The sequence below is a fragment of the Barbus barbus genome, assembly GCF_936440315.1.
Source record: "Barbus barbus genome assembly, chromosome: 1".
NCBI classification, from domain to species: Eukaryota; Metazoa; Chordata; class Actinopteri; order Cypriniformes; family Cyprinidae; genus Barbus; species Barbus barbus.
This window is the reverse complement of record NC_136729.1, coordinates 18089155-18112274: the sequence shown is the minus strand read 5'-3', so window position 1 is coordinate 18112274 and position 23120 is coordinate 18089155. Positions and strand designations below refer to the sequence as shown.

General features: G+C 39.0%; 5 protein-coding genes across 7 annotated transcripts in view; 3 read left to right on the top strand and 2 right to left on the bottom strand.

The window, feature by feature from the left end:
• The first annotated feature begins 570 nt into the window (after nt 1–570).
• LOC306869593 (telomere repeats-binding bouquet formation protein 2-like) lies at nt 571–2352 on the top strand. Its single transcript, XM_079416384.1, has 5 exons — nt 571–966; nt 1428–1474; nt 1552–1625; nt 1853–1941; nt 2041–2352. The coding sequence occupies exons 1-5, from the start codon at nt 903–905 to the stop codon at nt 2166–2168; spliced, it is 402 nt and encodes a 133-aa protein (XP_079272510.1). The 5' UTR covers nt 571–902; the 3' UTR covers nt 2169–2352.
• Nucleotides 1428–3624, bottom strand: LOC306869508 (uncharacterized protein). The gene is made up of 4 exons (XM_079416270.1): nt 3372–3624; nt 2791–3211; nt 2399–2538; nt 1428–2295 (listed from the first exon to the last, which is right to left on the bottom strand). Exons 1-4 carry the CDS (start codon nt 3531–3533, stop codon nt 2263–2265), a joined length of 756 nt encoding a protein of 251 aa, XP_079272396.1. The 5' UTR covers nt 3534–3624; the 3' UTR covers nt 1428–2262.
• Nucleotides 3625–3631: 7 nt separating this feature from the next.
• Nucleotides 3632–20536, top strand: LOC306869356 (sorbitol dehydrogenase-like). 2 transcript variants are annotated; one of them, XM_079416098.1, is made up of 15 exons: nt 3649–4004; nt 4096–4129; nt 4220–4384; nt 4477–4636; nt 4736–4854; nt 5087–5152; nt 5234–5412; nt 5483–5604; nt 5771–6801; nt 6888–7048; nt 7145–7263; nt 10871–11039; nt 11229–11350; nt 12315–12380; nt 20278–20535. In XM_079416098.1, exons 1-9 carry the CDS (start codon nt 3951–3953, stop codon nt 5934–5936), a joined length of 1065 nt encoding a protein of 354 aa, XP_079272224.1. In that variant the 5' UTR covers nt 3649–3950; the 3' UTR covers nt 5937–6801; nt 6888–7048; nt 7145–7263; nt 10871–11039; nt 11229–11350; nt 12315–12380; nt 20278–20535. The 2 variants fall into 2 exon arrangements, with proteins under 2 accessions (XP_079272223.1, XP_079272224.1); XM_079416097.1 differs by lacking the exon at nt 12315–12380 and having other exon boundaries at nt 3632–4004; nt 20278–20536.
• LOC306870011 (sorbitol dehydrogenase-like) lies at nt 6672–11732 on the top strand (the record flags this gene model as incomplete). Its single annotated transcript, XM_079417030.1, has 7 exons — nt 6672–6801; nt 6997–7048; nt 7145–7263; nt 10871–11019; nt 11229–11350; nt 11456–11576; nt 11721–11732. 7 exons carry the CDS (start codon nt 6672–6674, stop codon nt 11730–11732), a joined length of 705 nt encoding a protein of 234 aa, XP_079273156.1.
• Nucleotides 11377–23120, bottom strand: part of LOC306869145 (amyloid-beta A4 precursor protein-binding family A member 2-like) — a gene marked incomplete at its 5' end in the record, with an annotated part of 41047 nt that continues 29303 nt past the window's right edge. For both annotated transcript variants that reach the window (XM_079415771.1, XM_079415772.1), the window contains 5 exons: nt 11377–13505; nt 16201–16341; nt 16428–16547; nt 16811–17023; nt 18726–18905. In XM_079415771.1, the coding sequence (XP_079271897.1) occupies nt 13434–13505; nt 16201–16341; nt 16428–16547; nt 16811–17023; nt 18726–18905 (726 nt within the window). In that variant the 3' untranslated portion in view covers nt 11377–13433. The remainder of the gene's footprint in view (nt 13506–16200; nt 16342–16427; nt 16548–16810; nt 17024–18725; nt 18906–23120) is intronic.

Below are 23120 nucleotides of genomic sequence, written 5' to 3'. Positions count from 1 at the left end.
AAGCCCAAAGAACCTCAGCTTACCTAAATCATACCTGACATGTACGTGAATTAAGTACTAAACCGCACAGCCAAACACGATGAATAACAAACGCAACTTCATCAACAGTTGTACCTATTAGGCTGAATCAGCTCCTTCCATCAGCGGCCTGACTACAGACTCCTGTCTCTAAACTCACGCCGTTCTGGCATCATCTAGTGGGCAGAGGCATGTATTACACTATTTTATTCTTCATTTGTGACACACAAAAGCAAAAATAATGAAGAAGACTTTTTTCTATTTGTCGGATTTCAATATGACGTCTCAAAACTCTAAGGAACAATTTATCCCTGATGAAAAAAAACAGCATATGTTAAGTATAAGTATGTATAAGTATGCAACATTTCACTTCAAATGCTCCAATAATCTGCTCACTCGGATGGAGTAGTTTCTCGGTTCGCGAGTTGTTTACTCAACTGAATCGGAGCGAATCGTTCAGACCGGTTTGTGAGTAGGTTTAACAGATTCAGTGAAAAGATTCGACTCCGAATAACGATTCATTTAAGAATCGGACCTTGCTCGTTCAGGCCTGAGGCGATGTGTGAGCTATGTAGAATATACCTGTATAGAGTTATGCTTGTTTGTTATAGCGTCAAAACGTTATCATTTTTCCGTGTTCATTTTCCTAACTTTTCTCCGTTACTATCCATGTGTTTGTTTCCGGAATTCTTTTATGATTTATGTCTTGAATAACAGTGAGAACTGTTAAGTTATGAACAGCTCAAAAAAATAAAATAAAAATAAGTAGCTAACGCTGTCAACGTTTGGTGTGTCCTCGCCTTTGCTGAAGAAGGATAATTGCAGCATCGAGGCATTCAAATAGTTTCTGTACAAACTGAAGTGTCAAACACCTTAGTATAAGCATGTTTAAAGGCAAAACGGCATGGTTCTCCGACAGTGTTGGAAAGGGGGTAACCATCTTCTGGGGTGAGATGATGACTATTTGGCTATATGCTACTAATACAACTCACGTAAAGTGATAAAGACACTGTTAATTAATATTTGGGAATATGTCATCTTATTTCTGTTTATATATTATATTGCTGATTTATATTTATAGTTTCAGAAGGGGGAGCTCTTTCTTCCTGGAAAACTTTTGCCACAAAGGTTCACCTAATTTCTTTTTATGTTTTAGGATGTATGAAAGTGAGGCTTATGTAAAAAACAGGGCAACGGTTTTCCACAGCAACTTCCTGTCAGCATGTAAACCCCGCCAGAGTTTAACATCTGTGCCTATTGGCCACTATGTTCTGCCCCCCGACTCTGTCCAGAATGGTGAACCATAAACATGTCATTATTTTTAGTGACATGTTCCAATGTAAAGAATCAGTAGTTTTTACATTTAATAATAGTGAATGCCTAATTACTGTTCCAATTCTTCTCTTTAGAAATGAGAGCGCTAATCAGAAAGTTCATTTGGGAAACCGATGAACAGGTAGGAGAACACGTCGTCTCTTAATCCAGTGTCCATTATTCCTCTCTGTCGTTTGTTAGCTTCTCAATCTATTAAAGGTGATGTGTGAAGATCAGATATATGCTGAAGTGTCTGATGAGACTGAACATCAACCAGTGAGAGAGAAGAACAGGTATGCATTAACTCATTTTTTTAAATTATGTCTTAATTCTTTATAGTTATTGGCAGAATGCATACATTTATTGTAGCGAATTTTCATTTTTAAACACATTAATCTTTAATATTGCTCTGTTTACTATACAAATGAGGTCTAAATATTATTTTCATTACCACAGCACTTTATCTTCATAAAAGCATGGTTTAATCTCATGTTATCTTCATGTTCATGTTATCTATTAGCCAGGACAATTACGAGACTGTTGCATCACCGAACAAAGTGTGTTCTTGTAGTGAGATGTGGAGATATCCTGTAAACAACATGATCTCTGGTATTTGATTAAGCAACAAAACTGATACCATAGTACTTTGACCCATAATTCATATGTTCTCAAATTTAGAATCCGTGTATTGTTCTTTCTCTTTTGCAGGATATGTTCATATTGACCAAATGAAGAAGTATTCAGGGGAACTTTATGATTTTCATCCCTCCCTCCATGGCCATAACGTGTCAAGATCTAATGACGTGACACCTCATCATTGTCACAAAGAAATGTAATATGCTTCACGTAAGAAGTGGATTGTCTTAGTTTATACGTTTCTTTGACAAACATATTTATTTTCAGTTCCTCATATGAATCTTCCTCAGCATATCAGACTTTTCCCAGCAATATAAAATCCAGTCCCTGTATGTGATCAAAGGTGATATGTCAGGTAGTAATATCATTAAAGTGACATACTTCAAAACAAAACTGTGTCCCTCTTTATTTTCTGTTGATGGTTAATTACCTTCCAATGAGGTGGTCTGTCCATTAAAGGATTTTCTCTGAGGTCAAGTTTTATAAGTATGCTGAAACCGGGGATCAAGTAATCTTCCAGTGATCTGATGCTGTTAAATTTAACAGACAGGATCTGCAGATTTGCCATATCTGGAAATAGGTATGATAACAAAAATAACAGAACACAAAACATCACACATGAGCACCAACGGGAAACAACAGGGATTTATACCTAATAACCATTAGAATATTTAAAGACAGTGAAAGAGTAACTATTAGTCCTATAAAGAGCAAAGTGACAGATCAAAGGTACAGCGAGCTGTCGCCAGTTGTTCTTTTGAAACGGTTTTCACATATATTCATGCCATAAATAGTCATTTAATTCATTGGAAAGTTTCTAACCTGTCAGTGCTGTAGGGATGTGTGTAAAACAGTTCTTGTCCAGGTTCATGAAAACCAGTGACTCTAAGTGATTAACATCTTCTGGGACGTCTTGAAGTTTATTATCAGCCAGGTTTAGCCATTGCAAATTGCTGAGGCCCCCAAATTGTGATGGCAGGTGTGTAATTTTGTTATTATGGAGCCCAAGTTTCTCTAACCTTCCAAGTTTACCAATAGATGATGGTATAGAGACAAGACCGCATCCTACAGCCCAGAGCTCTCTCAGTTGACTCAGGTCACCTATTGCTTCTGGGAGAACAGGTAATGGGTTGTGGTTTACACCCAGGTAAGTCAGGTGTTTCAGTGATCCAATGTTGCAGGGAAGCATAGTAAGCTGGTTTCTATCCAGTATCAGTTCTTCAAGCTTTTCCAGATGCAGAATCTTACAGGGAATGCAAAACACTGTTTTAGACATGATTTCTGCTTACAGTAAATAATAATGTTAGACATTATTATATATGATGTGTGCAAAAAAATCATTCAATTTGTGTTTTTTGAGTATCAACTTTGTAAAACACAGTATGTTTGAGGACATGGCTTACCTCGTCTGGTGGTAAAATGAGCTGATTGTTGTTCAGAAAGAGTTTTTTCAACGTAACAAGTCTCGAAACACCAGGTGGCAAAACAACTAGACCCCGATGACTCATGTTCAGACTTTCCTGCTGTTTGTTAAGACATTCCAGTACCATATCATCCCCGTTCATTTTATTTCATTGAATAAAACACGATATATCAGAAATACAGGTGGTATTGAATGGAGAAACTAGACTCGTCATCGTCACCATGGTTACATACAACTTCCGGCATGGTGAGATATTCATAGGTCTTTAGCGCAAGAAAATTCGAAAGGTTAGAAGCGAAGATATTTTACTGTAATTTTTGTTTGTTTATTCTTTAAGGACAATGTTAAACTGCAGAAAGTAGTTTTTTTCTAGCCAGCCCCTATTGCAGTTATATAGCATGCACAGAGCGCAGTGTTGATGTTCTTGAGTAACCTACTGGAGAACAGGAAGAAGTGGGATGGCCGTGAGGGACATCAGTGCATATGTGAGCCAAAGCGGGCATGATCCTGAGTACATAGGTTTGCTGGAGTTTGGTCTGTACGTGTAAAAGTGAATAAAATGGATAAAGACAACCTCACCGTGGTCCTGCACTCTAAAGGAGATCTTAGATTGGTATGACATTTTATGTATTTTGGGTGAAGATTTTGCAACCCTTGAACTCTCACTTGCGATTTATAATAGCAGTTTTTCTGCATTTCAACAGGAACAGCGTCCCATTCCAGAACCAGGACCAAATGGTATAGATTTGTTTCTAAGTAATATTTCCAAACGCATGGCAATGATGATTAATAGTTTAATATTCATATTTATTCATTATTTTTTTGAAGAGGTGTTACTTCAGATGCACTCTGTGGGCATCTGTGGATCAGACGTGCACTATTGGCAGAACGGCCGCATTGGGGACTTTGTGGTGAAACAGCCCATGGTTTTGGGACATGAAGCCTCTGGTCGTGTGGTGAAAGTGGGCTCTGCTGTGACACACCTCAAAGAAGGTTAGTTCTCTCTGGATTTGGCTTAGTTTTTAATACTATGTCAGTTAAATTCAGGTTAAGTCAGTTTTTCTTTCATTTTTTGTATTCAACAGGGGACAGAGTTGCCATTGAGCCTGGAGTTCCACGAGAAATAGATGAGTTCTTTAAATCTGGACACTACAATCTGTCTCCCAGCATATTCTTCTGTGCCACTCCTCCAGATGATGGAAACCTCTGCAGATACTACAAACACAGTGCAAACTTCTGCTACAAGTCAGATCACTATTACTGGATGATATATATAATGAGAGCGAGTCCATAGCACTTTAATATTTTTGCATAATAATCATGTATATGGCTGTGTGTTTGCAGGCTTCCCGATAATGTGACCTATGAGGAGGGAGCCTTGATCGAACCCCTGTCAGTGGGCATTCATGCCTGCAGGAGGGCAGGAGTCACTCTTGGAAGCTCAGTGTTTGTCTGCGGTGCAGGTCAGTTTTTCTAATGATTGATATTTATGCAACTGTTACACATTAATTACCCAATCAGTGTAATGACCTCTGACTTCTTGGCCAGTGCCACTTTACTATAGCATGTCAGGACTCCTCAAGAGTTGTTGCTTATTCAGCTAATATCACATATGTATAACATGACTTTTGGGATGTGTGACTGGTTATAGCAAAAAAATAGACAATGTATATGTGTTTGTTTTTATTAACATAGGACCAATTGGACTGGTGTCTTTGTTGGCGGCCAAAGCCATGGGTGCTTCACCAGTAATAATGAGCGGTAATGTATATATGTATAAAAGAGAATTTTATATGTATAAACTTCATATATAAAGTCTGTCTTTTTAATCTTTATTTGTAGATTTGTCTTCTGATCGGCTTGCCAAGGCTAAAGAGATCGGGGCAGACTTCCTGCTTCATGTGAAGAAAGAGGATGAACCAAAGAACATGGCCAAAAAAGTGGAGGGAATGCTGGGTTGCATGCCTCAAATCAGCATCGAATGCACTGGAGTGCAGAGCAGCATTCAAACAGCCATCTATGTAAGTTTAAGACAAAAATAAAGTCATACTGCTAGCTTTATTTTGTGCTGATGATGGTGGTTTTGTCTAGGCTACTCGTTCTGGAGGAGTGGTGGTGCTGGTTGGGCTTGGTACCGAGATGACCACCATACCTCTTCTCAATGCAGCACTCAGAGAAGTTGACATCAGAGGTGTATTCCGCTACTGTAATACGTAAGTAGGATCACTTGGGCTTGGGATTTACATATGACTGCTTCAGGAGTTTGAATATAATGTAGATAAAAAAAGATTTATTGTAGTATGTAGATTCCAAATTAAGATTTTTTTTTTCCTTTGCACACTTTTATTCATGTTCCCGTTTTTTTTTTTTTTTTTTCAGCTGGCCGGTGGCCATTTCTATGTTGGCATCTAAGAAGCTGAATGTCAAACCACTGGTCACCCACCGTTTCTCACTGGAGCAGGCTGTGGAGGCCTTTGAAACCTCCCGCCAGGGACTAGGGGTTAAAGTCATGTTAAAATGTGACAAGAATGACCAAAACCCATGAGATCAACTCTTAGACCCACACCCGATTACTGCCTAGATACAGTGGCTTGAATAAATTTGTTTGATCCAGCTAATTTTGCAAGTAACCTCAGGTACAACAGTCGTAGGAATTAAATGATACTTCTTCACAGTGGATCTAATTATTTGTAATTCCAGTTGCATTATAATTTAATGAATATGTAGCATTTTACATTAGTAAAGTGTTTAGAAACAATCTTTTGTTATTATATAATCATGAAGAGTATTAAAATGCAATTTTTTGGAACATTGTCAGAGTGCAGTTTTTAATATAATGCTATAATAATAGCTGGTCATTTTTACAATTTACATACCTTAAACTTGTTTACAAACAATGAAGCTATACAATAGAAGTTTTGCTTATATTTTTAATCATTTTCATTATGTATATTTTTCCTGTATTTGCTAACTATGTAAATTGAACCAAAATAAGTAGAACTCGGAAGCAGTTGTATCCATTATATCCTTTTACCAGCTCAGACTGGTATGATTTTTCATGAATTTTAGCTGAAGAGTTGAACTCTTGATTGCAGTTGCAGTTTATAATTGCAGTCTTTTCTTTCATTTTAATAGGAACAGCGTTCCATTCCGGAACCAGGACCAAATTGTATAGATTGGTCACTATATATTTCTGAATACAGTGTAATGCTGAGCATTTAAACATTCGTGTTAATTTATTAATATTTGCTGGATCTTTATTAAAGAGGTGTTACTTCAGATGTATTCTGTGGGCATCTGTGGATCAGACGTGCACTATTGGCAGAACGGCCGCATTGGGGACTTGGTTTTGGGACATGAAGCCTCTGGTCATGTGGTGAAAGTGGGCTCTGCTGTGACACACCTCAAAGGTTAGTTCTCTCTGTTGCATAAACAATTATGCTGAGAATAACCGTACAAAATGTACTTTTTTTGCTTTCTTTTTTGTATTCAACAGGGGACAGATCTTGCCGTTGAGCCTGGAGTTGCACGAGAAATAGAGGAGTTTTTTAAATCTGCACACTACAATCTGTCTCCCAGCGTTTTCTTCTGTTCTTGTCCTCCAGACGATGGAACCCTCTGCAGATACTACAAACACAGTGCAAACTTCTGCTACAAGTCAGATCACTATTACTGGATAAATGATATAATGAGAGAGTCCATTGGACTTTAATTCTATACATTTTAATCATATCTGTAACTGTGTGTTTGCAGGCTTCCTGATAACTTGACCTATAAGGAGGGAGCTCTGATCGAACCCTTGTCAGTGGGCATTCATGCTTGCAGGAGGGCAGGAGACACTCTTGAAAGCTCAGTGTTTGTCTGCGGTGCAGGTTAGTGGTCTATAATGATTACACATGTTTGTCCAACTGTTACACATTAACTAGCCAATCAGTGTGATAATGGCTGCAATGGCCATGAAGTCAGAGATCATTCAAGATTCAAGAGTTTTATTTGTCACATACACAATTATACAGAGTATAACCAGCAGTGAAATGTAGGTCAGGTCCGCTCCAAGGACAATGCAATTATAAAGTATACAAATATTAAGAGAAGAAAAGTAGAAAAAATAAAATAAAATAAAAGAATAAAATAAAAAGATAAGATAAAAAATATAAATATAAATGTGCAGGTCAGTATGTTGTTGACTTAAATAGTACTAAGAGGAATGTGCAAACTAATGTGCAAAAATGTTGTACAGGGTATATAATAGCAGCAATATGAGGTAGAGAAAAATTATGAATAGCTTATTGATATGGTGATATTTACATGGAGTCAAGTGATGTTATGACACAGAGTTAAGAGTTTAGGAGCCTGATGGCCTGGGGGAAGAAGCTCCTCCTAAGTCTCTCAGTTTTTGCCATCAGGCTATGGAAGCGCTTACCAGATGGAAGCAAAGTGAATAGACGGTTACCAGGGTGATTTGAGTCCTTGATTATTTTGACAGCTCTATTTTTGCAGCGTTTGAGGTAGATGTCCTGCAGAGAGGGGAGAGCAGACCCTGAGATGCGCTCAGCTAAGCGCACAACTCTCTGTAGTGCTTTGCAGTCCTGATTGGAGCTGTTTCCATACCACACTGAGATGCACTGAGTCAATACACTTTCTATGGTCCCTGAATAGAAAGTTTTCAGGATTGCTGGTGAGACCCTGAATTTCCTCAGCTGTCGCAGATGGTACAGTCTTTGCCTGGCTTTCTTAACCTGTGTTTGGATGTGTGTAGTCCAAGTCAGGTTCTCGGAGATGTTCACACCGAGGTACTTGAAGCTGCTCACCCTCTCCACAGGGGTCCCACTGATCATAAGAGGAGTGTAGGGCTGCTGCTGTCTCTTCCTAAAGTCCATGATCAGCTCTTTAGTTTTGCTCACATTCAGAGAGAGACAGTTGTCCTGGCACCATGATGTGAGTCTCTCTCTACCTCATCCAAGTATGCGGTCTCATCGTTGTTGGAGATGAGGCCCAGAACCACAGTATCATCAGCGAATTTGACAATAGATGTGGAGCTGTGAGAGGACACGCAGTCGTGCGTGTAGAGAGAGTAGAGCAGGGGACTCAGGACACAGCCCTGTGGGGCTCCTATGTTCAGAGTGATGGAGTTTGAGGTGAACTGGCCAACTTTCACCACTTGAGGTCTGCCGGTGAGGAAGTCTTGAATCCAGTCACAGAGTGAGGAGTTTAGGCCGAGGTCTGTGAGTTTAGATGCCAGCTTGATGGGGACTATAGTGTTGAAAGCTGAGCTATAGTCAATGAATAGCAGCCTTACATAATTTCCATTGTTGCTATCCAAGTGTGTGAGGGAAGAGTGGAGAACGTGAGAAATGGCATCGTCCGTGGATCTGTTTGGGCGATAGGCAAACTGAAGAGGGTCCAGAGTATCAGGGATGGAGGAGCAAATGTGGCTCTTTACAAGTCTCTCAAAAACCTTCATGACTATAGATGTGAGGGCAACTGGGCGATAGTCATTCAGGCAAGAGGGTTTATTGTTCTTTGGCACAGGGATAATGATGGATTTTTTGAATGAGGTGGGAACCACGGCGGTAGCAAGGGACTCATTAAAGATAGAAGTGAGCAAACCAGCGAGCTGATCGGCGCAGGACCTCAGAACACGGCCGGTTATCCCATCAGGTCCGGCTGCTTTCCTGACGTTCACTTTCTTTAGCGCCCTCCGAACCTCATCCTCCGACACGGTGATTACAGGATCATCGCTGCTCTGCCTGTTGCTTCCTGACGCGCTGGTCGGCAGAAACGCGCTGGTCGGCAGAAACGCACCGCCGCCGTTGCCATCGAAGCGGCCGTAGAAGATGTTTAACTCGTCGGCCAGCAACGGATCTGCTCTCACCTCCGCAGAGGATTTGTTTCCGAAGTCACAGATGGTCCTCAGTCCCTGCCACATCCGTCGAGAGTCGTTGAGCTGGAAATGAGACTCAATTCTCTCTCTGTATCTGTGTTTGGCGGCTCTTACTGCGCGTCGGAGAGCATAGCACGATGCTTTGTACTCGCTCGTATTCCCAGACAGAAGAGCCTCATTGTAAGCGGCGGTGCGTGTGTTACCCGCGGCACGGATTGTTCTGTCCACCCACGGTTTCTGATTGGAGAATGTCCTTATCGTTATTGTTTCTGTAGCTTGCTCGGTTAGCGTGTTTACGAAGCTTAATGCTACATCCGTGAACTCGCTGACGTCAGAAGAACTCGCCCGGAACATGTCCCAGTCGACGTCATCAAGCGCCGCCTGCAGCATAGTCTCTGAGTGGGAGGACCAGCGCGTCACTACTCTCTGCACCGGAGGTTCCTGAACGAGCCTTTGTTTGTATCTCGGTGTTAGAAAGATGGCGGCATGGTCCGATTTGCCAAAAGCCGGTAGTGAGCGGGCTTTGTAGGCATCCTTGAACTGAGTGTAGCAATGATCCAGTGTGTTTGGTCCTCTAGTTGGACAGGATACATGTTGGTAAAAGTTCGGCATGACCTGCTTGAGGTTGGCTTTGTTAAAATCCCCCGCGATGATGAAGGCAGCGTCAGGATGTTTGTTAATGTAGCCGCTGAGCACATCGTGAAGCTTAGACAAAGCCAAGCCAGTGTCCGCCTGTGGTGGAATGTACACGGCAGTAACAATGATCGATGAAAACTCCCGGGGCAGATAAAATGGGCGGCAGATAATGGAAAGATGTTCCAGATGAGGTGAGCAGGAACGTGACAGAATGGAGATATTCCTGGGATCACACCATTTCTTGTTGATCATGAAACATACTCCTCCACCCCTGGATTTACCGGCCTCTGCTGTTCTGTCCGTCCGAAAGACAGAGAAGTTATCACTCGGCATTACAGCAGTGTCCGGGACCGAGGACGAAAGCCACGTTTCTGACAAACAAAGGATGTTACAGTCCCTTATGTCCCATTGGAAACTAATCCTGGCTCTAAGATCGTCCATCTTATTCTCCAAGGATTGGACATTAGCGAGGAGAATGCTTGGGAGAGGAGGACTGTGAGCCCTTTTCCTGAGTCTGACTCGAATTCCAGCGCGCTTCCCGCGGTGTTTCTTGATCCGTCGCCTCGGGGGGGGGGGGGGGGTGTTGTTTATCTCCGCGTTCCGAAGAATCTCCAGAGGCCACGCAGGATTCGTGGATAAAGTGTCCTGAAACAGGTTGGTGTAGCGGTTTCCAATGTCCAAAAGTGTTTCTATGTTGTAGGTGATCAGTGCCGACGTGAGATGTGTAAAAAGAGAAAGTAAAACTAAGTAAAAAAGAAAGTTGAAGCAAAATCTCAGTGGAGCGACCCTAACGGCGTCCGAACACAGCGGCGCCATCTTGGATCCTTATCCAAGTAGCCATTACACTGATTGGCTACTTACAAGTAATTATAAGCGGTAAGTCATGCATCCAGTGTTATGTGAAAGGGAATTATAAATGTATAAAGTGGACTTATAATGTATTTATCTATTTATTTTAGATCTATCCTCTGATCAGCTTGCCAAGGCTAAAGAGATCGGGGCAGACTTCCTGCTTACTGTGAAGAAAGAGAACGAACCAAAGGACATGGCCAAAAAAGTGGAGGAAATGCTGGGTTGCATGCCTCAAATCAGCATCGAGTGCAGAGCAGTATTCAAACAGCCATCTATGCAAGTTTATTTACATTTAATTTTATTCATTATATTGGAAAAGGTAATTATACCTTTAAATGTAGTAACACAGATTGTACTTTATTCTGTTTTTACCTTTTAAACCTTTGTTTATGCAGAGTACTGAGATGTATTGAAATCTGATACTCAAGACCTTGTTTTTGTGCTGATGATGATGGTTTTGTCTAGGCTACTCGTTCTGGAGGAGTGGTGGCGCCGGTTGGGTTTGGTGCTGAGATGACCACCATATCTCTTCTCAATGCAGCACTCAGAGAAGTTGACATCAGAGGTGTATTCCGCTACTGTAACATGTAAGTCTGGGAATTCACATACTACTGATCTGAGTAGATTAAAATTATATGTATGCATATTTTTATTTTTACACTTTTGCCCATGATCCCTCATGGGTACTCCAGCTGGCTGGTGGCCATTTCTATGTTGGCGTCTAAGAAGGTGAACGTTAAAGTCACTCACTGTTTCCCGCTGGAGCAGGCTGTGCAGGCCTTTGAGATGTCACGCCAAGGGCTTGGGGTTAAGGTCATATTAAAATGTCAGTGTCTCAGAAATACAACAATTCTGTTTACAATGGATGAAATTTAGCATCTTAGAATTTTACATGATTAACATATTTGGTTGTAGTGGTTGTAACATAAGGTTGTAGTGTATTTTAATAACCTCTAGGGGGAGCAGTGACCTTCAGAATTGGAGAATGATTGTTGATCTCACACATACTCATAATGAATAGCCTCTCTTGCTATAAAGCTTGGCAATGTCCCTCTATTCTCTGCTAAGATCAGATAAAGGAGTTTCATTATTGGGTGTTTTTTTTTTTTTTTTCCATGACTATGTCAGTGTCTGAGAAATGTGAGCTGGCTGAACTGATTTCCAACTGTGAGACACAAATCTGTGCTTATTAGGTCCATAATATGCGGCGAGGGAGCTATTTTAAAGTTTTGGAAGCTGGCCACTGTTAGAAGCGGTTGGCATGGATTTTGACTCAAGCTTCCAGGTTGTATGACCCAGTCAGGCTTCAAGCTATTCTTTAGTTCCCAAATAAACCAACCAAAATCACCAGGGAATCAAAGGTAAAACAACATGAAGGGCTTATATTACACTTTATTGTTATTTTGCCATAGTGTCATTTTAAGATGCATGCAGACAGGTATTCATGTTCATGTATTATTAGCTGTTTCATGTCAGTTTTTTTATTACAATTTTCAAAAGCTTTCTTACGCAGCGGTAAGGCTTTTGGTCACAGTGTCTTATTTTCCCAAGGCCAAAGCCTCACAAAGATACAATGGGACCAACAGTGATTCCTACATGGACACAGTACTAAACAAGGTAAACGTTTATGTACAGACATTCTAATACTGCTTAAGGAAGTGGACGCACTATTAACAACACTATTACATTCACCACTGACTCGAATGAGTTGCAGCTGGGCATACACAAAAAAGCACACGTAAAAAATAAACTTTTGTGTTTGAAACAAACTTCATTTACAGCATGGGAAGAGAATGTTTTGATTATTACAGCATGGGAGAAGTCCAGAAATTGTTTACATATGGCATTTTACAAAAGATTTGCTTGCTTGTATGTAAAAAACTACTCTCAAAATTTGTTCCGTCTTTAATGTCCACTAATGAAGGCCGGCGATGTGAAACGATTTTCCTTTGTTGATAAAGTCCCTGCTGATACTAGTCAGTCTTGCAAAGTTTACTGTGCTATGAGTACGTATTATGTATGTAGTTATTGAGCATATTTAAAAAGTGTCATGCCACATAATTATTTGCTGCAGTAAGTTCAGTTATTTTTATGTAAGGGACATGTACTGATTCAATGTGCAATTGATTTGAATAAATGTAAAATTCAATGACAACTGGATCAAGTATAATATCCAATATATTACATTTATAAAAAAAAAAAAGTTATAACAGAAACAAACATTCTGGAATGGTCACTTGATGTTTTGGGCTTCTCCTGTCTGGGCTTCTCACTCTGGCTTTTCCATTCCTTTCTGATATTAATAAAACGATTGCATATTTACAAAACAAACTTGCATCTCTCCAACAATGTCCACATGTATGTAATTGTAAATAAATTAAAGAAAGAGTAGCATCAAAATCAAATATACAAAGCCCCCCTTTCATTACATAGAAAGGACTAGAGATGCATCGACTCCATTTTCATCTGACTATGCACACACCCAAGAGCAGACGTGACAAATCAAAGAGAATCCACACTATGCAGTAATGACACCATATCTCTTAAGTAATGTTAGCAGACAGCAAAAGTGAGTTATTTTTGGTGAAGATAAAAGGAGAAAGGTGACTGCTGCATTCAGACATTTCCCAGTGCCCAGAGTTGTGTATCTCAGCTGAAGTCCACCTCAGATCATATATACATAGGAGTCTCCTGACCAGTTAAGAGTCTAAACATGGCAGCTGGCATAGTCTTCATGTGGATCTGTTACAAAACAAAGTCAGTAGGATCTTTTAATACTTTTATTTAGCTAGGATGCAATAAATTGATCCAAAGTTGCAGTAAAGACTTTCATAATGGGTAACACTTTAGTATAGGGGCCAATTCTAATTATTAAATAGTTGCTTATTACCATGCCTATTATTAACATATTGACTATTTATTAGTACTTATAAGGCACATATTCTGAATGACCATATTCTACATCCATAATCCTACCCAATACCTAAACCTAACAACTACCTTACTAACTATTAATAAGCAGCATATAAGACCTCAATGTTACTAAACAAATTTGATTTTGAATAAAAAGAATTGTTCTGTTGAATTTTCTACTCATCAAAGAATCCCAAATCACGGTTTCAACAAGTATTAAGTAGGACAACTGTTTTCAACATTTATAATAATAATATATGTTTTTAAAAAAAACACAAAATCAGCACATTAAAATTATTTCTGAAGGATCATGTTACACTCAAGACTGGAGTAATGGTGTTAAAAAAAAAATCAACTTTGCCATTACAAGAATAAATTACATTTTTAAATAATATATATATTTAAATATACAGTGGTGTGAAAAAGTGTTTTTTTTTTGCATGTTTGTCACACTTTAATGTTTCAGATCATCAAACTAATTTAAATATTAATCAAAGATAACACAAGTAAACACAACATTAAGTTTTTTATTATGAAGGGAAAACAAAATCCAAACCCACATGGCCCTGTGTGAAAAAGTGCTTGCCCCCTAAACCTAATAACTGGGTGGGCCACCCTTAGCAGCAACAACTGCAATCAAGCGTTTGCGATAACTTGCAATGAGTCTGTTACAGCGCTGTGGAGGAATTTTGGCCCACTCATCTTGGCAGAATTGTTGTAATTCAGCCACATTGGAGGGTTTTCGAGCATGAACCACCTTTTTAAGGTCATTCCACAGCATCTCATAGGATTCAGGTCAGGACTTTGACTAGGCCACTCCAAAGTCTTCATTTTGTTTTTGTTCAGCATTTCAGAGGTGGATTTGCTGGTGTGTTTTGGATCATTGTCCTGCTGCAGAACCCAAGTTTGCTCCAGCTTGAACTTTTTCACACAGGGCCATGTGGGTTTGGATTTTGTTTTCCCTTCACAAAAAAAAACCCTTCATTTTAAAAACTGCATGTTGTGTAAATAAAATAAAAATCAGGAACCATTTTCACACCACTGTATTTATATAATAAATATATTAAAATAGAAAACAGATATATAAATTTGAATAATTTATAATATTACTATATCTACTGTAGATTTTTTAAATAATGCACCCATATAAAGGCCAATTCACACCGCACAGACAAATGCCAACAAACTCCAACAAACAAGTTGGCCGTTGGATTTAGAATCTGATGAAAAATAACTCTCATGCTCACACTGCACCAACTCTCACTGACTGGGGAGAAAATGGATGATGCTATATCTATAAGCATGTTCAGTTGGGTGAAAACAAACTCCAACCAACACCAACAGGGGTAACACACTGATCCAACAAACTCCAACAGACTAGTTTGTTGGCGTTTGTCTGTGCGGTGTGAATTGGCCTTAAAGGTGCCATAGAATGAAAAACTGTCTTTACCCTGGCATATTTAAATAATAACAGTTCTGTACATGGAAATGACATACAGTGAGCCTCAAACACCATAGTTTCCTCCTTCATATGAAAATCTCGTGATTAAAAAAGACCACTGAAAAACAGGCGAATCAGAACATAACACCGACTGTGACGCAACAGTCGGGATCACTACGCCCCCAACATTTGCATAAACCCGCCCTTGTTCTAAGCCGGCCGAACCATCAGAAGCTCTGCAGGTATTGTAAATAAACAAGCGCGGACAACAGCGAAAATAACAAAATAAATTTTATGTTCCAGGCCGTGCAGGGGGTGTGAAGTGCAGGGATGGGTTGGTGTCTGTATTCAGAAAGGCACAGAAAGCAAATAACGCGAGCCACTAAAGGGACATGGTTAGCTCCTTGCTAGCGGTAGCCTGTTACAGTACATAAGATTTCACTCTCAGTAAGGAGAGATGAGGATGATGGCGAATGACTTACAGATCCTGAGCACCACTGACAAGCATCTGATCTTGTGAAATGTGTGGTAAGTACTGTTGCTCCATAATGTAATCATAGTTTGTGTGATCGTGTCTCTTGAACGTGAAACTAGAACGCGATCGATGGATCGTTCAAAAGCAGTTTCAATGCCTCGCATATTAATAACGGCTCCCTGATGCCCACGTTTTATATACAGTATAATTACCCGACGATATAACTGCGAGAGAAAGTATTTAAATATATATTTTCCTCCCTGTGCTTCCTTCTTGCTGATGAGCCGTACTGTGAAACAGCCAATCAGAGCAGAGCTCAACATTGAGCAGCACTGTGAAACAGCCAATCAGAGCAGAGCTCATTATTATTCATGACCCTGCCAAATAAGCCAATAACAGACCGTTTCATTCTAGGGAGAAATCCTAGGGTTGTAAATGGACATGTAAAATCGCCCTTACCTAAGCCACATACCTTCTGTGTAGATATCAGAGAACAATTTAAAATACTGTATCAATGCATTCTATGGCACCTTTAAGACTTCTTTCATAAACTTAAAAAAAGGTCAAGCTCTCGAATGGTAGAGTATACTGTATTATATAGGGCTTACCTCGCCTACAGAATTGGAGAGAGCCTGGACGATTTTCTCATGTGCTGTGGCCACAACACTTTGGCCGTTTATCTCAATAATACGATGACCAACCCGCACACCTCCTCTCTCTGCGATCCCTCCTCGCATTAGACTACAGATCTGAGGAGCACAAAACAAAAGTTGGACTGAATAGTAACAATTACATTTCAATATTTATCTCAGACTTCCTGTTTCTACATACTCACAATGCCATTCTGCACACTAAAACCCAGCTGGTATTTGAGGTCTGGTCTCTTAATGAGAACTGTGGTTACAGGAGGGCAGCTCACGATGTTTAGCTTCACCTGCACCTGATTTTTCAGGCCCTGATGGAGATATACAAAACATACGTGGGATTATATTACTCAATGCGATCACACCTGCACTGTATTATTACATTGGGATCATAACAATAGGAAATCAAGACTGTATTGCTTTTGCAAGCACTTTATTGATTGCCCTGTGGTGGCTTAGCAGCCCTAAACCACAGACCCTTAATAACCAGCTACTCAGAATAACACAGATGGATTCATGGCCGAGCCAAGATTCAGCCCACTGCGCACCGTGACAGCCCAACCCCTCTGCACACCTTGATGATTCCCTGACAGGTGGCGAGAGGAAGCCCCACCAAGCTGGTGTTGTTGATTGACATGATCTGGTCACCGATGCTGAGCTTCCCAGAACGGGCGGCAGGGCCTCCATTCATCATGTTGGCTAGGATGACGGTGGGCAGAATGGAGCCCCAGCCAGACTCCACAATAACTATGCCCAGAATCTCCCCCTTCTGCTTCTCCAGCTGCAACTGTGGGAGGAGAGAGATATAGAGAGAGTCAGACAGAGGCATAGGCAAGGGATTGGGGTTGATTGCCAATAAAAGGCCATAAAAGAACAAAACAATCAAGGAAACAATTATACTCAGTTGATAACATGAGACTGACAGCATGGGGGTTCAAAATAGCACAGTCTTCACCTTAAGTGTACAGTTTCTAGAGATTCAAAATTCTGTTATTTGGTGCACTGGTCCCTTGGACACAGATTAAAATATGGCAGTGACAATGGTTATTGTTCAAATAATCTATATAATATAAATAATAATCATTTACTTCCATGTAAAACTTTGGGCTTAGTAAGATTTTTTTTAAATATTTTAATATTTAAGTCACTTATGCTCACTCCTTCATTTGTTTAATCAAAAATACAGCGAAAACAGAAATGTTGTAAAACATTATTATAACAGTTTTCTTTTTTCAACAGTCATTACTCCAGTCTTCAGTGTCACATGATCCTTCAGAAATCATTCTAATATGCTGATTTGGTGCTCAAGAAACATTTCTTCTTATTATTGAAAACTTGTGTGCTGCTTAATGGTGATACATTTTTAAGGAGAAAGAAAGAAAGAAAATATATATCCCAAACTTTTAAATGGTAGCGTATATTTTCTTGAAGGATTTTCTTGAAGTTCAACGTATTTTACTATCCTGCTGCTCATCATTTAGTTTGATTAATCTGTGTGCACATCATTTTGTGTTGTGCTCTGCTGGGAATCCTTGAGCACTATTTGCATTAGAGAAGCATTTAGTGATTTATTGCACATTGGTATTTAAATCACTGTGATTGTGTCCCATCTGGAAGACCGGCTTCTTAATATGACAATTGGGTGAGCTCTCAAATGGGCGGGACTTTGCAACAAACTGTCAATAATTAAAACTGTCATTTACGGGACTGACAGCATTTGAGTTCAGAGAGAAATTATCACTTTGTTTTGGAGCATTAATTTACCATTTTGCATACTGGACCATTTCGTTTAAATGTTTGCATTTTCAACATTGTAGATAGACACCTAAAATGATCCGAGTACACATTTTTCTATTAAGTGACATCTGTGCGTTCACACTTCCGAAAAGCACCAGAATCCACTGACTATAAACACAACACTATGTTAAATCCTTTTAAATAAATTTAAAGGGATAGTTGAAAATTCTGTCATCATTTACTCACCTTCATGTTGTTTCCAACTTGTATGAGTTTCTGTCTTCTGTTTAACATAAGTAAAGATATTTTGAAGAATGGAAATAATCAAACATTTACTGTTCCCTATTCTTTATAGTATGAAAAAAAAAAAAAAAAAGAAAAAGTCAAAAGCGGACCAGCAACTGTTTGGTTACAAACATTTTTCAAAATATCTTCTTTTGTGTTCAGCAAAAGAAAGAAATTCATACAGGTTTGGAAAGTGAATAAATGATGACAATTTTAATTTTTGGGCACCTAAGTTCAACGGATGCTTTAGAAACCAGCTAAAATATTACCAATGATTTTATTTTATTGGAAGGTTTTATTTTATTTTTATTTTTTTTCAAAAACGAAAGTGCTGCTGTCTGTCATCACTGTCCACTGCTTTCTAGTAATCCCACTTGTATTGAGCAGAAAAGCATCGGTGTGCTGGGTGAGCTGTGTTCTAACACAAAGAGAACTCTTAATAGAGAAGAAAGAGTCTGGCTGCTGACCTCTTTGCAGTTGTCAGAGTTTGAGAAGTGGATGAGGTCATCATTGTACATCTCCTGTGTGTTGATGATGTCGCTGTACTCTTTCTGGCTCAGGTCCTCTGGGTTGATTCCATTGGCTCTGAGGAATTCCTGGTAGGCCACGCTGAATGCCTGACCAATGGACTGTGCTATGAGCTGGGCCTGCATATGTTGGAGAAGAAAAACATGTGAAACAACTGCAAAAATCAATTCATGTATACATTTGCCATTAATTATAAATAGGTTACATGCTAGAGATAAACAGAACTAAATTATTACACATATCTTTAATTATGAGCCTTTTAAAGACAAAAGCAAGTTGTCACATTTATCTTTATGCAATATAGATTGTTTTAAAACAGCTTCAAAGTAATACAGAAAATAGCAGTGTCAATGCTGCAAAATTCATCAGTTATGAAACCTCTTCAGTTTCATCCATAAAGAAGCTCTAAAGAAGACAATAGTGCCATTAGCTCAAGTCAGTTCAATGTTGTTAACTGTTAATTTTGCAAAGTTCATCTGTTATGAAACAAATTCGATAAAGCAGCTCTAAAGAATTCAAAATTGCCATTATTCAGCCCAGTTTAGTTCAATGTGGATTTACTTTCGTTCAATAACAATGTCAATGTTGCAAAATTCATCAGCAAACTCAATACAACTATTAAGCAGCTTTAAAGAAGACAACAATGTCATTATTCAGCTCAAGTTCAATATTGACTCAATTCAGTTCAATAACAGTTTTGATGTTGCAAAGTTAATAAATTATGAAACAAATTCAATTCCGCTGTAAAGCAGCTCTAAAGAAGAGTTATTATCAGCTTAATTTAGTCCAAGTTTTGTTCTCAACCAATAGTGTCAGTGCAGTCAAATCAATAATATTTGAAGCCCAACTGAGCAAGGCAACAATGGCAAGGAACCAAAACTCCAACAGGTGAAAAAAAACCTAGGGAGAAACCAGGCTCAGTCAGAGGCCCAGCTCTCCTCTGGCCTAGAAGCACATTAGTTGTTCTGCATAAAAGCTTCTGTGCTTTTGGCAATACCTGAAAAACATTTATATACCGCAAATCAATGCAGCAGATGAACACTGTGTCATTTTTTCACTTCATTGATTTGATATTTTTTGAAGCTGCTCATTCATAATGTATTATTGTCCATTGATTTCTCACTCTAGAACAGATTTACGTTTTGGAACGGTTTCCATAACCGCCAGCTGTTGTTTTTGAAGACACTGTGATGCTGGTGCTACAGTAGTGCTCACTGTGAAATGTGAATACACTGGCCTATTTCAAGCACTGCAACCTTATTCAAATCTTAGTGAATAATCTTCCATGGAAGTAAGTTGCTGGATTAAGGCTATTATATCAGACTGCTAGAATGCTAAAGAGGTGCAAGTGGAAAAGAGGTTCACTCCCTTCGCTAATGATTGTGGCTGTTTTCTGATTAAACAGTACCCCTCAGGCGACATGCGCAGGTAGGGGGTCATACCATTAATAATCTAACATCCCAACATGTGTGCTGGCTTTGATTTTCACAGGAAACACGGCTGCTTCAGGAATATTCAGGGAGTTGAGCATCTAAATCAGTCACAAAGAAAAAACACACCAGCACTGATCAGACTGCCGGAGAACCGACTGATTTATATGGGCCCCAAAGGAGAAACAAAGCAAAGTTCTCAAAATTTAGAATGATAACAACTTATATGACATGATGAATTGTGTGACACTGCTAAGTAGATAACTGAGATGTGATATGAAAAATAAGGTTTAGGAAAAATAAAGATGTTCAAGGCTCTATAAATGACTCATTTGTGGGCGCACACACAGACATGCACACACTCATTGGCTGAAACATCAAAGAGTGTAATTAGACAGCATGAGTGAGGAACAACTGCAATGCAGAGGAGAGTGTTGTAGAGGAGAGAAGTTGGTCCATTAGAACAGGATTATGTAAAGCTGCAGCCAGGGTTACTTTTGAGGCTATTCTATGAACCTCAGGTGAATCTGAATCTGAGCTTCAGCTGAATGAATAATGGCTCGCATTCTATATATACACTACTGTTCAAAAGTTTAAGGTCAGTCATTTTTAAAGAAATTCATACTTTAATTCAGCAAGAATGTGGCAAATTAATGAAAACAGTAGAGACATCTGTAATGGTACAAATGATTTCTATTTGAAATAAATGCTGTTCATGTGAACTTTCTATTCTTCAAATAATCCTGAAAGAAAGAAATGTATTTCAGTATCCACAAGAATATTAAAGCAGTTTTAAACGTTAATAATAAGAAGAAATTTTACATGAGCACCAAATCGGCATATTAAAATGATTTCTGAAGGATCATGTGACACTGAGACTAGAGTACTGGCTGTTACCATCACAGGAAAAAAAGACATAATTATTAATTACATAATTAAATTACAAAACAGTTATTATAAATTGTAATAATATTTCACAATAGTAGTTTTTTTTTTTACTGTATTTTGATCGAATAAATGCAGCCTTGGTGAGCACAAGAAACAACTTAAAAAAAATATTTTTGAAAAATGACTGAAACCAAACGTTTTAACAGTAGTGTATATATACAAATCAAATATTTGGACAGTTTTACATATAAGAATAACAGTTAAAGGGATAGTTCACCCGAATGAAAATGATGTCATTAATTACTCACCCTCATGTCGTTCCAAACATGTAAGATCTTCTTTTGTCTTTGGAACACAAATTAAGATATTTTTGATGAAATCCAAGAGCTTTCTGAACCTGCATATACGGCAATGCAACTGAAACGTTCAAGGCCCAGAAACGTAGTAAGGACATTGTTAAAATAGTCCATATGAAATCAGTGGTTCAATCTGAATTTTATGAGGCTATGCCAATACTTTTTGTACACAAAGAAAACTAAATTATGTCACATGGACTATTTTAACCATGTCCCAACTAGTTTCTGGTCCTTGAAAGTGGTAGGACCCTTGCTGTCTATGGAGGGTCAGAAACCTCTCGGATTTCATCAAAATACCTTAATTAGTGTTCCCAAAGATGAACGAAGGTCTTATGGGTTTGGAACAACATGAGTGTGAGTAATTAATGACAGAATTTTCATTTTTGGGTGAACTACCTCTAAGTTATTCAAAGAGTTCCCATGTATACTGATCACACGTACTCTGTTTTTCTTTAACCATCTGTTCCAACTTGCCCATGGAAAATAAATAAATAAATGAATAAATAACAAATTAAAAAAGTTTACAGGGGTGGTTGATTGCGATTTCACTTTTTTATCATTAGTTAGTGTGTAATGTTGCTGTTTGAGCATAAGCAATATCTGCAAAGTTACTACGCTGAAAGTTCAATGCAAACGTCTTTTAAAATTCTGGTAGTTTAATGCCTACAAAAACGGCTTGTAGGGACTACAATGAGTTACTTCCCTGGTTTGTGATGTCACAAACCCCAAAATTTACATAAACCCCGTCCCCGGGAACATGCAACAAAGGAGGTGAGGCCATGTGCTGATTTTTTGAAGAAGAAGAGTTGTTGCCATGCCATCAAAACTAAAGGTGCATGAAAAAATCTATTTATATATGAATCGTGATTCTGTCTTCTAACGATTCTAATAGATTCACAAGTTTCAAAATCAATGTTCTAAAGCAGCAGTTATTAATCCTGTTCCTCGCGCATGGTTGCCGTGCTGTATTAAAGCTTTAATCAGGATAAAACCGTATTAAAAGCTAACAGAAGCAGTAGCATTTACAAATAACAGCGTATCTAAAAGTATGAGACAACACAAAAAAAAAAACCATACCATTAAGAGCTGTGCTTGCACAGGTTCCACGCGATCCTCTTCACTAATATTCTCTGCATCTCAATCAGGCTCAAATTGATAAGCAATATTGACGATGTCATAGTTTACAATCCAACCGGAGCACATGCCGCTGAGGTGAGGGGCTGAACGTTTAGACGCACTGGTGTTTAGCTAATCACAACACACTGAGTCAGCTAACCAATCTGAGCCCATTTCTGAGGGAGGGGCTTCATAAAAACAGGAACTCATCAGAGCGTTCAAATGAGCAGGGACAGAGAATAAAGGTAAGTTATGTGAAAAATAATGTGTTTTTTTTAAACGAAGCATTAACACATGTTAGACTACACCCCATAAACACAATCAAGCCTAGAAAAAAAAACAGTCAACCACCCCTTTAAATTTATTCTATTCAAGCATTGGTCTCAAACTCAATTTCTGGAGGGCCACAGCTCTGCACAGTTTTTGCTCCAACCCTAATCAAACACACCTGATTCAGCTAATCACGCTCTTCAGGATCAATAGAAACTTCCAAGCAGGTGTGATTTGGAGCTGGTTGGTGCGAAACTTTGCAGAGCTGTGGCCC

Bases quoted from the DNA above. Each gene is read 5' to 3' on its own strand.
- LOC306869593 (XM_079416384.1), top strand. From the start codon at position 903: ATGTTTAAAGGCAAAACGGCATGGTTCTCCGACAGTGTTGGAAAGGGG. The intron at 1,475-1,551 runs GTAGGAGAACAC...AATCTATTAAAG, and splicing joins TTTGGGAAACCGATGAACAG to GTGATGTGTGAAGATCAGAT. The intron at 1,942-2,040 runs GTATTTGATTAA...TCTCTTTTGCAG, and splicing joins TGTAAACAACATGATCTCTG to GATATGTTCATATTGACCAA.
- LOC306869508 (XM_079416270.1), bottom strand. From the start codon at position 3,533: ATGAACGGGGATGATATGGTACTGGAATGTCTTAACAAACAGCAGGAA. The intron at 3,212-3,371 runs GTAAGCCATGTC...ATTCCCTGTAAG, and splicing joins TCATTTTACCACCAGACGAG to ATTCTGCATCTGGAAAAGCT. The intron at 2,539-2,790 runs GTTAGAAACTTT...ACCTATTTCCAG, and splicing joins CATCCCTACAGCACTGACAG to ATATGGCAAATCTGCAGATC.
- LOC306869356 (XM_079416097.1), top strand. From the start codon at position 3,951: ATGGATAAAGACAACCTCACCGTGGTCCTGCACTCTAAAGGAGATCTT. The intron at 4,130-4,219 runs GTATAGATTTGT...ATTTTTTTGAAG, and splicing joins TCCAGAACCAGGACCAAATG to AGGTGTTACTTCAGATGCAC. The intron at 4,855-5,086 runs GTCAGTTTTTCT...TTATTAACATAG, and splicing joins AGTGTTTGTCTGCGGTGCAG to GACCAATTGGACTGGTGTCT.